Source organism: Phyllostomus discolor, chromosome 4 (genome assembly GCF_004126475.2).
Source record: "Phyllostomus discolor isolate MPI-MPIP mPhyDis1 chromosome 4, mPhyDis1.pri.v3, whole genome shotgun sequence".
NCBI lineage: Eukaryota > Metazoa > Chordata > Mammalia > Chiroptera > Phyllostomidae > Phyllostomus > Phyllostomus discolor.
The window spans coordinates 16675108-16689911 of NC_040906.2; the positions used below are offsets into that span (position 1 = coordinate 16675108).

The 14804-nt window shown below is 47.6% G+C and overlaps 1 protein-coding gene across 1 annotated transcript in view; it reads left to right on the forward strand.

The window, feature by feature from the left end:
• Positions 1-3005: 3005 nt before the first annotated feature.
• Positions 3006-14804, forward strand: part of MARCHF4 (membrane associated ring-CH-type finger 4) — a 90666-nt gene continuing 78867 nt past the window's right edge. Inside the window, exons 1-2 of the mRNA XM_028510678.2 lie at positions 3006-3573; positions 3825-5821. Coding sequence (XP_028366479.1) covers positions 5300-5821 — 522 coding nt within the window. The 5' untranslated portion in view covers positions 3006-3573; positions 3825-5299. The remainder of the gene's footprint in view (positions 3574-3824; positions 5822-14804) is intronic.

A 14804-nucleotide genomic window follows, 5' to 3' on the forward strand; every position in this document is an offset into this window, starting at 1 on the left:
CCTCCATAAGAAGTCTTCTAGTAACTCCGTGTCTCTTCGTATTTCTTCCTGAAGACTATCCCTTGGAGGCACTCATTCCTCTGTCTTTCTAATTCACATGACCCCAGCGTCTCCGTATGTAATGAAATATATCTGAAAACAACCTAATTTAAAAGAATAAATCTATTAAGGAGCTGAGAACTTTCTGGCGTGAAATGAAAAATATTGATTGCTTCTCACCTGTTAGCGGTGAAATCCCATCCAGTTAATTAACCTCCTCAGAGATAAAGTTTATTTCTGCCCTTCACCTTCAGCTCCAAATCTTTAAAACTATTAAAACAAGTACCTGGTCAATACATAAATCCTCTCCCAGAGTGGTGTTCAGGACCTTCTGTGGTCTGGCTCCAGCCTCCCTTTTTGGACTTTACTTCCAGCTACTTACCTTCAAGTACCTTCCACTCCAGCCAATGGGAGAACTAATGTTTTCAGCATTCGCACTGCCACAAATATGCTTCCCTCCTCTGCATTTTACATATTTTAACTCAGTTCAGGTATCACTTCTTGAAAAGGGCTTTCCTGAAGCTCTGGCATCTTAACCTTCCACCACCTCTCCTAATTGCTGCCAAGTTGCAAGCATTAATTACCATCTTATTCTGAACACTCCCAAAACTTTGTATGCCTTGGTAGTACTTATTATTTTGTACCTTCCCTTACGATTATGTAAACATTTAGAGTACTACACCCTGGAGGATGCAGTTCCAATTCATTTTTGTGTTTCCTACCTCTTCCAACACAATGCCTTGCCTATGATTAGTGTTCAGTAAATATTTTTTGAATGCTTAAATGGAGACTCATTGATTTAACATTTTCTTTATTGTGGCTTTTACTCTTGGGGCTCACAACCGCTGTTTCATCATCCGCACAAGGAAACTCTAACTCGGTGAAGTGCTTTTCAGGATTTACATTATATTTAAAGTAGCCTTCTCCAGCCTTTCAGTCTTTCTGAAGGCGGACCTGTTGTTGCTTCTTACCCTTAGCAGCTTTCTGCTTCCAGAAATCCTTTTGCTTTTGGTGGAAGGGTTGGGAAAGACAGTCCTCCTATGGATACCGTCCTTTTCTGTAACTCTGAATGCAGGCCTTATGTGGCTTTTCTAGCTTCCATTCCAATTTACTTGCATGCCACACTTGGAACTAGTATTTCACCAGCACAAAAATCAGATATTCAATTTTAGGTAAAGCAGATATTCAGTCATGTATGAGAACCCTCACATGTATGTGTCTAGCTTGAAGGGAAGAAATATGACAGCTTCATTAAACAATAAGGCCATCATTCATTCATTCAGGGTTCATTTTCCTGACCTCCCACCAGACCTTAGGCATTATATTATGTGCTGATGATATAAACACTGGTTGTTGCCTTCAAGGAGTTCTAAGTCTTGTACAGAAAGAATGTATGATGAGACCGTTATAATAGAGTATGATTTGCATAATGTCAGAGGGAGGAGCAGGGTGATGTGGAGCACAGAGAATTTTCTTTGAGAGCATATGGGCTCTTTTTAAACAAGAACTTACCATTTGCAGCACAGTAGTCATGCTGATATCAATAATATACACATTATTTGGTACTTATTAATAGCATCGGCATCATCTTCAAATCACTCCCTCTGGGCCAGGTGTCAAAAGCCTCAGTGGGTGCTGAGGCATGATTCAAACAAGCAGCCACACTGGGTTAACCAAGACCAAGACTTAAGTCCTTGTTCCTTAGAGCTTAGAAGAATGAATCATTCAAGGAGATGGCAGCAAAGGGGTAATTTTCTTTGATTCAAAGGGCTGAACTTCATGCCAATGATATTTTGGTGCAGTAATTTTGAATGCTATTCTGTCTATGGTTCCTCTATTTCTAAAGACATTACCACAGCTGTGCGAATGACTCATTGGGATAGTTTGTCCAAGCCTATGGCTCTGGAGGGCTGTGTGTGTGTGTGTGTGTGTGTGTGTGTGTGAGAGAGAGAGAGAGAGAGAGAGAGAGAGAGGTGTTTATAAGGAAAGGCAAGAAAGCAGTACAGCAAACATTGAGTATTTTTACAGACCACTTTAAGTTTTTCTTTCTTTCTTTCTTTCTTTCTTTCTTTCTTTCTTTCTTTCTTTCTTCTTTCTTTTTTTTTCCTCTTCACATTCAGGGACTATTTCTCTACTAACTTTTTACTTTTCTGCTCACTAGAAACTTCTTGAGAAGAATGAGGTAGGGGGACATGGGTCAGATGCAGAAATAAGAAAAGAAATTCAAATCCTTTTCAAATTACCACTTGCCAGAGGCTCAGTGAAAAGCTGGAGATACTGGTGAGGATGAAGCTGTAATATTTCTTTAGATTCTTATGTGCTGCATTGAAAGAGGTCTATGGCTTGGAGTTATTAATGATAACTGTGGGGGTGGTGGTAGTGGTCATAATCCATTCAACAAATATGTATTGAGCACCTACTGCATGTCATCACTGACCTGGACATGTGGGATAGAAATAGACCCCTCTCAACTATTCCTGCCATTTAGATCTTAAATTCTAGAAGAAATCGGCAAAGATTGTGCTAGCATTTCTCTGCTTGTTTGAAATATTTCCTTCACATCAGTCCCTAGCCATGAACGGCTCGTTCTCCATTAAGTCCCAGCATCGACACAAGAGTCACAAAAACTTTATCTCTTCCAAAACTCGCACACTGATTATCTGCTTAAAAATTTTTATGTGAGCAGAGAAATGGACTCTGGTTCAGACGTAGAAGCCTCTACATCTGTGTCGATGTATGTGTGTTGAGCGGGGCAGTGACAGTGTACAGTGAGGAGAAATTCTACAGCCACGCTACCCACCCAGCTGGGAAAAAATACACGTTAATACCTGAATTGCTCTCCTCCACCCCACTTGCCTTTCCCCCTCTTCCTCCATTTCACTCCCTCCTCCCTTCCTTTCTAAATCCCTCCCTCTCCTCTTTCCTTTCCTTTCCCTTGGTCCCTCCCCACCCCTTCCCTCGCTCAGTTCTCCTCTTCTCTGGCTTCCTCCCTCTTTAGCCTCTTTCCCTCTCACACCCTTTCCCTCCTCCATTCCCCCCCCCCCCCCGCCCCCATGGCGGCTGCGTCAGGCAGGTGGGGGCCTGACGCGCCGGGTCTGGGCGGGAGCTGTCCACTCGCCCGGGGTGCTGAATGCAGCAGCAGCGGCCTCGGCGGCTGCGGCGGCCAAGACAGCTGAGAGCTCTCTTCGCTCCGAGCACATTGTTTCCAGTCCTCGGACGCTCAACTCAGAGCCCACGCCACCTCCCTTCCAGCACCACCCCTTTGGGGACTGAGCCAAGGGGGCAGCATTCGCGGCGGCGGGTGCCGAGCAACGGCGGAAGACGAGACAACACCTGGCAGCAGCCTGGAATCGGATTTGCTTCCTCTCGCCTTTTATAAGAGATATATTTATACACGGTTTCGGGGAGTCGCGAAAACCAAGCCGGAGCCAAGTGCTGACTGCCTCTCACCTCGGCCACACTGCTTCGTTTCCCTTTGCCCACCTTCAGCTGGCCCCGCAAACAACCCTTACCTCGTTGCATCTGCGAGAAGAGGTAGCAAGAGCAAGCCCAGCCAGCCGGAGGCCGTGCAGAGGACGGGGTGGCGGCGTGGAGGGGGTCGGGGGGAGCGGGCCGAGGCCGCCCTTGGTGGGGGTGGGGGGGCAGGGCTGCCGTGAAGATCCGGCAGCCGCCCTCCTGCGCCCCCACCCCTCCAGAAGCGCTCTTTCCCGACTATTTGAGGACAGAATTATTCTTCTTTCCCTAGTATCATTTCATTTTTTATTACCCCCTTTCTCACTCCTCAGCCGCCCCCACCCCTGCGCCTGCCTCGCCTCTGGTTGCATGGCCGCGCTGCCCTGGTGCGGGGGCGCAGGGCCAGCCCCCCGGGGAGGAGGAGGAGGCGGAGGAGGATCATGAAGCCTGAAGTCGTGGCCGCGCCGGACGGCGAGCAGCAGCCCGAGGACGAGCCAGAGCAGCCCCCGCCCCGGAGACGCCCGGACGTCGTCGACCAGCAGCCGCCACCGCCTCCCCAGAAGCAGCATCGCCGGCCGCGGGCAGACCTGGAGCCCGACGGCGAGGGTGACCACCGCCCCGCGGAGGAAGAGGAGCAGAACACGAGGCCACTCACCCACCCGGACCTGCCCTTCTCCTGGCCCTTGGCCCTCGCCGGAAGGGACCTTTGATGGGGCCAAGGGGAGGGGGCCTTGGATTTACAGACTGCCGCAGGGGTGGACTGGGGGCTGAGGTCATGTAACTGCTCCTTCCTTCGGTCCCTTCTTACACGCCCCTCGTCTCTACTCCTTCTCTCTGCTCCACTGCCTCCCGCCCCCGTACACACCCTTCTTCCAGCCAGGGTCTTAATGCTCAGGAAGAAGGCGTTCTGCAAGGGTTAAGAGATCTTTTCTTTTCTTCCCCTTTTCCCCTTTCCCACTCCCTTATTTTCCCACCTCTGTTCTCCTAATTGGCTTTCCCCCTTCCTGTGCAGTCCTTTGGCTGCAGAAGCAAAGCACAAGCTCCTGGCCCAGGTTCACCTGCAATCCCTCCCCTGACTCCAACCACTCTCTTAAAAGCAACGCTGGTGCTCCTGGGGTTGATTGCCTCCGTTTTCTGTCCAGAGATTTAAAAATTAGTCCCAACCTCCTTCTTTCCCATCTTACCCCCTACTCCCCCCACCCCCCCACCAACACACACACAAACCAATCTCTTGCTACCTGAGGAAAAACAATCTTTTCTCTCTCCCACATGCCGGCCCTCAATTCTTCACTGAGCTAGTTTGCCCCAGTTACAGCTCAATTCACTCTAAATTTGATTTAAAATCATACCCACGTTTTTATATACAAGAAAAAAGATTTCCCACTGCCCAGGAATTTGAAAACAACCTAATAACCCTCTCCTGGGGAATTTCATAACAATTAGACTTTTATCCCAAGGCCCTAACAGCCTATCCTCAACATCTTTTATTTCCCTGCTCCTACCAGTGCCCTCAGGTCATAGGCACAGAGGAGGCACCCTGAGCAAAGCCTAAGGTTGGGGTGAGGTAGGCGCGAAGGGCAAGACAAACTTTTTTTGTTGTTGGATTTTCCAGGTAAAGTTCAGAATCAGTGACTTGCAGTCATAAGTCCTGAGGGTAATTTATTTGCTACTTGGTGGGGGTATTAGAGGAGCCAGTGAGAAAGCAGACTCCTGCGTAACACAGCTACACTGTGGACCCCCCAAAATCATTCTATCTTCGGCAAAGACTCCAGCCGCCCCTCCCGGGTTCTCTGCTTCCACTGGGCACATGCTGATGCCCCTGAGCGGGCTGCTCTGGTGGTGGTGCTGCTGCTACTGCTGTGCCTGGTACCGCTGTGGACTGTGCACCCCGGCTCCCCAGATGTTGCGCCACCAGGGTCTCCTCAAGTGCCGCTGCCGCATGCTCTTCAATGACCTGAAGGTTTTCCTACTGCGGCGCCCCCCTCCAGCGCCCCTGCCCATGCACGGCGACCCCCAGCCCCCTGGTTTGACAGCCAACAACAACACCCTTCCAGCTCTTGGTGCCGGAGGGTGGACAGGCTGGAGGGGCCCTAGAGAAGGGGTGGGCAGGGAGACCCCTCCTCTGCCACCTCCACCACTTTTGCCACCGTCTTCTGTGGAAGATGACTGGGGTGGCCCAGCCACAGAGCCACCTGCCTCGCTGCTCAGCAGTGCCTCCTCAGATGACTTCTGTAAGGGGAAGGCTGAGGATCGCTACTCACTGGGCAGCAGTCTGGACAGTGGCATGAGGACCCCACTGTGCCGCATCTGCTTCCAGGGGCCAGAACAGGTGAGACTGCTTTTCCCTCTTCCTGCTTCCTTGTGATATCTGCAGATCTTGCAGACTGCTGCTTCCTACTGGCCCTGGGGAACCATTGTGTCATGTCTGATGTGAGGACTGTAAGTTTTAAGGGCTCCTCAATGATGTTTCTTCTGGTTAAGTTTTCCCAAAAGGTGTCTGGTTCCTGGTGCAGCCTGTTTGGTGGCTCAGTTGTATCTCAGTTTTTGCATTTTCCCTCCAATGCTAGTGTCTTCAGTTTCATGCAAAAATTCTGTAAGTGTCCTCAGAATAGGAGATCCTGAAGTCAGAAGCAATGCAATGAAGGAACCTGGTGGTCCATTCATACTTGTTGTGAAGATATCCTTTGACCTGATATGTTGTTAGTGGCATTTTCTCCAGCCTGCCTTCAGTTCCAGATTCAAACTTCTTCCCTTCATGAAAGTGTGTAGAGATCTTGTCCTCTTTGCCTGTTCTCATGGACTAAAACCTAACAAGCCTGTGTCTGAGCTTTCATTTTGAGACTGCCCCCTTCCATAGGATATTGTATCCTCAGCAGTGTGTTTTAGTCACTGCAGAGGAATCAGAGAAGGATTCTAGGTCTGAGAAGACTACAGCTTGTTAAGACACTTCTTGGCAGATTCAAATTTTTCTTAGGCTGAAAGCAGGTAGGTAAGTGGGGTGAGAGCGAGTATAAGGTAAATAGAGAAGCTAGTAGGAAATCTTGTCATATCTATTCCCCTTCTCAGGCCTGAAGCACATCAACTTAGATGGTCCTGTCAACTCTCCCTATCTAGGATAGGAGGTGGCAAGTGCCTCATGGACCAGAGTCTTCCCAAGTCTGAGGGTTCTCACTACCACTCATTCAGATTCTCACAGATGTACTTACCCCACCCTCTTTGAGCTCCACTTCCAACCTAGTGTCTGCAGTGCTGGATAGCACATGCACACGCTTCTAGAGTCACATTGTGGCAACGTTTTCCACAGAATCCCAGATATTAAACTCTGATCTGGTTGATCATGCTGGAGAAAGAATATCCACTTGTACCCTGGGCAGGAATATGTGGCCACATTAGCTGCTTCTTCACTGATTTCCAAGAAGTGGAGGGAAGACTTCCGGGTGCTCCCTGAACAAATGCAATGCATTAGAATGCCATGCCGGTGTTCCTAAGTGGTCCTGATTCTTGTTGAGGGCTTGCCTTGTGAGAGGAAGGCTTAGCTGACATTTTCATTCATTTTTTTCTTTGCTCTGAATGGAGAAAGCACTTCAGGGACAGATGATGACTGAGGCCACAGCCTGGGCATTATGAGAGGAAGTGATGTAGACCTCAGGGTAAATAAATATCTCTGAGACGTGGAGGGCTGGAGTCTGCCTTCTTATGATGAGGACTGCCTGAAGTCCCAAATGAAGTATTGCCCAGACTTGAAGTCCCCTGTTAAGGGAGCAGGTCCGGGATCCCTGCTCAGTGCCGTTCTTTCTGCCCTTCTCTTCACTCCCAGTGCTGGGACTCCAGCAGACACAAGGTGGAGTGACTTGGCCGAGCAGAAGGGATGCATCACTTTGGAATACACCTGGTCAGGATCTCGCCCCAATAAGGAGCCTCACTTATTCCAAAAGAAGGAATTATTTAGTTTCTCAACTTCTTAAGCTATTTCTTTCTTCTTCCATATGGGCTTGCTCAGATCTGTTTGTCACAAGGGCTGCTGGGAGTGTGGCTTCTGGTAAGAGCACCCTTGTCCATAGAGAACTGCAAGACTTGGAGCTTGTTTTGAATGGTATTTCACCTGCTGTGTGAGCTTGATATTGCTTTAATACCTTGGGGCCCATTTCCCAACTTCTGTGATTTGAAGATACCTTGTTCAGTTCCCCCTCCTTTTCTTATATGTGTTGGGAAGATCCAGGAGATAATGGGCATGAAAATGCCTTAAGAGGAATTAGTATATAATAGAATGTATTTTCCTCATGAAAAAGCAGTCAGTATTTTGTTGAGAAAAGGAAAACAATGAGATCATAAGAATATTGTGAAACACCTTCATATGCTACAGGATTGGATCAGAGATTAGGAGCTTTTCTTTCTTGTTTATTATGTTTATAATGTGTCATAAAGAAAGCATGGTCTAAAAAAGCTAACACCAAGAAAGAAATGGGCTCTATTGTTATGTGGGAGAAATAGGATATCATGTTGGCATTAACATGGGATCAAATCAAGTAGTTCCTGCATATGATTCTTATATTTGGGGGATTTGCTTTATCTGTGCAGGAACCAGGAAATTGAAATGAGGCTATGTTAATGAAATATTAAGAGCAATGTGGGTTAGATGTGGGGAACACATTTTCCCACTTGTTGTTCATCTTTCTCCACAGCATTTCAGTGAGGAAGGGAGACAAAAGGGAAAGAGATGAGAAAAACTTTCTTGAGAAGGGAAAGAGGAAGAGAGAGAGAGTGGGTGTGGGGAGAGAAGCTGAGATTTCAGTATCTCAGTTTCTGTTCAGGGAGAGAGCAATTGTCCACAAGTGGCCCTGAAAGGAGTGCCGACAGTCTGTAATTTCAAGGCTGAATGTTTTAGTCTTTTTTTTTCTGCCCAAACAAAGGAACCGAACAGCTCCCCAGTCATTTGCCACCACTCTAAGGGCTAAAGACTGCCAAGAATGAAGATGTGGCCTCTTCCTGCTAGGGACTTATAATGTACGTGGTGGGGGGCAACTGAAGGATCTAGCCAGTACTGCATATTTTTAAAGGACTTCGCATCATTCATTCATACATGTATTTAATACATATGGACTGGGTATCTATAGTGTGCAAGATGCTGTTCCAAGCACTGAGTGTCCAGGAGTGGACCAAACAGATGAGAACAAGGGGAAATGAGTTAGACAATAATGAAAGGGAGGGCTTGCAAAAGATGCGGCTACATTAGATACAGTGACCGGGAACAGCCTTCCTAAGAATGTGCCACTATGAGAAGGACCCCCTGAGGTAAAGGTCTGGGGAAGAGCGCTGCAGGTGGAGGAACAGCAGGTTCAAAAGCCTCAGTATGAACAAGCTGAGCATGTTTGAGAAACAGAAGAGAGGACAGGAGGAGGCAGGGGGACAGGTGTGAACCAATGCCTTGAGAGACAGCTTGGCTTCACGCCAGAAAGCCAGCTGAGTACCCACTTTCCCCCTCTCAGCCATTCATGCAGGTAGGTCAGGGGTCAAGGACCCATGACAGTGTGAGAAAGAGCCCAGGCACCAACTCTTCCCTCTCCATTTCTAGTTCACTTTGACGGACCATGCACCTTGGTGGGTAAGCCGAGGTGTCTAAAGCCAGGTGGCCCCAGTTTGAGGTCTGAACACATGGCATAGCCTCTCTGTGACTCGGGAACTTCATTTGTAAAACTGGGGTAATGATGATAGTCCCAGTTCATAAGGTCATTCTGAGAATCAGATGCGGCAACACAGTTAAAGCAGTGCTGTCACAGTGTTGTTGTTGTTGTCGTTGTCGTCATTGCCATCATCATCTCAGTACCATGAGGGTGCTCCCCTTGCCTTACTTAAAAGGAAAAACGTGCCGCGGCTTCCAGTCTGGCAGGAGGGGTGCTGTGATCGAGGTCTGTGTCAGGAGACTGTTTGCCGTGAGCTCACAATGATCTCAGTGCTGGCCTGCTTCCTCCATCAAAAGTCTCTACGAAGTGCCCGCCTACGCCTGCTGTCCTGCTGGGCAGGGTCTAAAGACACAGGGCTGATGTGGCCCTGCCCTCTGGGAGTTTGACAATCCAACCCAGACATCACAGAGGCTGATAGGGATCAAGAGCACAAAGACAGTGAGTCGCAGGTGAATTACAGTGATATTGGGCACAAGAAAGGGATGCATGTTTAAAAGCAGCTAGTGTGTGGGGTGCCTATTCAGAGAGGCAGGTGGGAGAATTTGCTACCTTTTCTCCAATTAGTCAGAGAAGGCTTCTTCTCTGTGGCTGCTGAAGACCGAGTGAGATGAAATAGACTTAGGGCTGAGTTTAGGAACCCTGAAGCAGTAGAGTTGTGAGACACAAGGGTAGCTTGACAAAGAGGTAGGGCTGCTTCGGAGCACCTGGAGGTGGGTACAAAGATAAAACCCACATGGCAGTGGCAGTGGCAGGGCACCTGTCCTGAACTTAATGGAAAGCAGGAAATGAGTCTGAAAGACATCAATAGGCTTCGTCTACCTCTCTTATTCTTCCTGGGTCTGCTTCCCTGGAGCTCTGTGTTCAGAAGGGGCAAGAGTAGTGTGGAATATTTTTTCAAACATTCATTTATTTATTCTTAAAGAAAGGGGAAAAGATGGAGAGAAACATTGATGTGAGAAAGAAATATCGACCAGTTGCCTCTCATAAGTGCCCCAACAGGGGACTAGCCCACAACCCAGGCATGTGGCCTGGCCCAGTATCGAGCCTGTAGCCTTTTGTTTTATGGGACAACGCCCAACCAACTGAGCCTTCACCAGTCAAGGCTAGCATGGAATATTTTAGTCAGTGTTTTGGATTCTTGGGGAGTAAGAGAAGGGCTTTCCAGAGCTTAAGCAAACCTGGAGGCCCCAAGATGCAATTAGAATCTTGGGAATGGAGATGAGATATACAGCATTTTAGAAGAGAACCAAAAGTGCATTATTTTCTTAGCACTGTGATCCAGTTTTACATTTCTTTGCATGATTGTTTAATTAATATCTGTCTCCATAAGGAACAGATCTATCCCTAACATTCATGGAACCTCAGGCAAGAGTATAGAGGATCACATGGCATAGACCAAGATATTTATTTAAAAGTAATAAATCCAGCAAGTGAATTACAGCAACAAAATGCATTTTATCCTTCTATTCTTACAAATATACCTGCAGATCATTCTGGAAGACAGGTTTGAATTTAGAACTGTAGCCCTGGCTACTGTGGCTCAGTGGCCTGTGAGCCAAAGTGTCACTGGTTTGATTCCCAGGTTACATGCCTGGGTTGCGGGTCAGGTCCCTAGTGCGGTATGCTTGAAAGGCAACCACACATTGATGTTTCTCTCCCTCTTTTCTCCCTTCCTTTCTCTCTAAAAATAAATAAATAAAATTAAAAAATTAGAATTTCTAGATTCTCCTGAATTCTGTGCCAGCCAAGTGGGGATATCTGGCACTTGGACTGATGGCTACTCAGATTCCCTTTCCACTGCTGGCTCCATCCTGCACCATGATGAACCTTGTGGATAGGCATGTAGACACTCCAGTTGGCTTGTCTAAGCTCTATCCATGCTGTGCCTTGTCTTGTCCCATTTGACTTGAATAAAAGAAACCTGAGGCTTCTGGGAGCAAACTCATGGCACAATAGGCTGAAATTCCAGAGTGGCATGTCTCCTTGACCCTGCAGACTCCTCACCCTGTGGGCAGGGTGCAGCTGAAAAAGGGCCAGAGTGGGGTCCTCTACAACATGGGACCCTTTTGCCTGGGCCTCAGGGAGGCACTGCAGAGGGACTGTAAAATCTCTGGAAGCAGTGACTTGTATATTTATTCATCATTGGGTCATCAGCTCCCAATCCACTGCCTTGCACCTGCTTCATATTCTAAAGTATTTGTTAAATGAATGAGTCTCTAGAACAGGGGTCCCTAACCTATGGGCCACATATCAGTACTGTTCTGGGCCTGTTAAGAACTGGACCACACAGCAGGAGGTGAGATTGAATATAATGTGTTTGAGTCATCCTGAAACCATCTCCCACCCCGCCCTTCCATGGAAACTGCTCCCTGCTTCCAAAAAGGTTGGGGACTGATACCTAGAGCTCCCCAGTGGGCAGCACCATGGGAGGGGGGACTGGGGAGAAGAGACTACAAGGGAGAAAAGTACTCACTGGTATCAAAGGCTGGGTGTGTGCTGTGCAGAAGAGGGGCAGATCTGCTCTGTGGGATCTCCAAGAGCAGTGCCTTGGCTAGCGATGGGGTCTCTAGAAAATATAACTTGGGTTTTAATATTAGAAAGCACTTTCTACCAAAACTGTCCCAAGATAGTATAGGCTGCCTTAGAAGGTGGCTCAAATGAGTGACTTGGACTAGAGACCCTCAAGATCCCTTCTGAGCTTGAGAGTTGGGGTTCATTACAGTGACATGGCTTGGGTGGGTCCAGAGAAGGTGTTAATCCAAGCAGAAAGAGATGAGCCTGCATCCTTTTCCAATTCAAGGGGTTGTCTTATTGTAGGGTATCTAGTCCCAGTGTCTTCAGCAAAGATCACAAAGAACAGTCTCCATCCTGTGTTCATAGAAATCCCAAGTTGTTGGCAATCACATGATTGCTGCGATCATGAATTTACACCATGCACATACCACAGTAGGAAAGCAAGGATTTCATGAACAATAGGCAACAGATACCATCATAGACCTAAGGATGCAGAACATCCCAGAAAAGGGGAAGCCCAGTGACCCTACCCCAGAGTCATGAGTGAGCGGTTTTCATTTTCCCATCTGGCTTCTTCCACTATAGTGTTTCAATCCCTGCTTCAGCCAGTCCAGTCCCTTTAATCTGGAAGCTCTGAGGACCCTTTGGTCATTCCACATTCTCACCAGTGCTGTAGTTCTTTATTGGGAGATGATGTAAGAATTTTAAACCCCACCATTGAGTTCCTGGCTATTTCCCAGATTTAGCTATCTATTATGAACACACATACACATGCAAACACACAGATAAAACATTGAGAGCATCAGTCTCACTACCATAGACCAGGTCAGAGATTGGAGCAGGGCGGATGCCTGGTGTCTTGACAGTTGTGGAGTGATTCTCACCTCAGTTGTCTGAAGATCCTCTAACAGTGTGCATCTCAGGATAATCCTTCTTCCCTTGCCAGCCTGCCTCTCCTTGTGGTGGGCTGGCTCATTTATTGGGTGTGGCTTCTAGCTGAGTCCCCCATACAGAGTTACTTAATAAAGCTGGTAGGGCAGGCGTGAAATATGCATTTTCAAAAGAGCCTTGGAGAAGAAAGGAGAGATACTGGAAATCTCAATCATTCTCTCTCTCTCTCCTTGCACCCTGCCCTTCTCTCTTTTCCAGCTGGTATGTTGAAGAAGCCCAGTTGTGGCCTCTGAATTGGGGGAGGGAGAGTGGGTTTGAAGGGGAGAAGATACTAGAAGGAATATGGGAATGAGCAAGCTGCTTCTTGTTTGCTGGGAAGGAAGCCAACTTGGAAGCGAGCCCGGATAGAAAGGAGCTGGCCAGTGAATACTGTGTGGCCTGAGCTGCACAACATTCCCCTCTGAGGTGTATCAGAGGCAAGATAGAGCCTACCCGTACAACTATGTGTAGGGCGCATGTGGTACCACCCCCTGCATATGCAAAAAGTAAAATCAGGGTGCACGTGAGACTGACTGCCTCATGACAAAACAGGCAAAATGGAACAAGTTACAATTTGAGTTTCAGGTAGGTGCAAACTGTCAGAAAAAAAGAGGAGATCTGTAGATATGGGCTCTGTCCCACTCTGTGATCCAAGCCCACAAGGGGGACACACTGACCCCAATCGTGGACCCAGCTCATCACTCCCATGAGGATCTCTCCAGGACTCACAATCAGAGACACTGAAGAGCATAGATCAAATCAGTTTCCTTCTTTATGCAAAGGTTACTTTGGATGTGGTTGAAGAAAATTAACATCAGTTTCTCCAAAAGAAGCCTCTTAAAGCTACCTTAAGAGCTAGCGTAGGGCTCTGCATACAGTAGGGGCTGAGTATTTTTTGATCCTTTCCCCTCCCTCCTGGCCCATGTTCACTCCAGACTGATAGTGCTATATTTGACCTCTAGTGCACACATGGGAGAAGGTATATTTGTGTGTGTACCTGTGTGTGTGTCAATTAAAGTGCCAGACAAAGGGAATATGGATAATCCCTGAGACCCCTTCTACCCTGTGCAGCCTCATTTTCTGATTCTATAAGGACAAGTGGTGATGATTCTTGTCCTGGTCATCACAGTGATCATTATCCTGACCGGAGGCTACCTGGCCCAGAGCAGAGCTTTGCTTATTCTATTGCAGGATGATGGGAAGAACAGAGGCTTTAAAGTCGGAAAGGAATGGATTTAAATCCCAGTTTGGGCCCTTTCCAGCTGGGTGATCTCAGGCAACTTGTTTCAGCTCCTTAGTCCTAGATTTCCTTGCTTACAAAACAGAAATGGCATTCCGAACTTGCACACTCGTTGTAGGGCACAGACATGCTTTGTGAAGGTTCTAGGTGCATGGCAGCTGTTATTCAGTGGGAGTGATATTTATCCCATTGTCTTAGTGGGGCTTAGAGGCTTGGAGTGGGGACTCTAGATCCCACTGCTGCCTTTCCTACTCCCCTCTCTTACTAAAGCCTTAAAAATTCAGACATTGTGTAAGGAAGGCTGTGCTTCACCCACGGTTAATCCCCAGCTGTTTTTGTGCCTGGCATGAGAGACACATATATAGATCCACTGTCTCTATTTGGCAGACTTTTGCCTCTGTACTAAGGACTCAGCTGAACCTCTGCCCTCTCCTGCCTAGGTCCCTCATTCCCTACATACCTAGTTGTCTTTATCCATCTCCATCACCACCATGTTCTTGACAGGTCTTTATTAAGTGGCACTCTCTTCTTGGCAGGAACTGTGCAGAAAGACACTTTCCTGGGCTCTGAGTCCCTAGAGGGCAGGAGCAGACGGTGCACTGGGAGGAACATATAGAGAAAGTGGCAGAGAAAAACACTTCTTGCTCACAATGTGACAGCAAGATGTTTGCATTCGGGCCCATCCCCAGATGAGTGATGCTGAAAGCCTGGGATGGGTTGGGTACCCCAGACAGACATGTTAAATAACGTTGATTCTCAAGTGAGAACATTGTTCTTTTCAGTTTGCTCTCATGCCTTATGATTATGTCCAGGATAGAAATAAATTTCACTGGAGTGATAATATGTCTTTAGCACCTTTGTAACACTTGTCACTCTCCTTAGTAAACAAAGAGAGAAGGCATTGGGCTTGGAGTCTTCAGATGCACAGTAATAGCTAGCCAGAATCT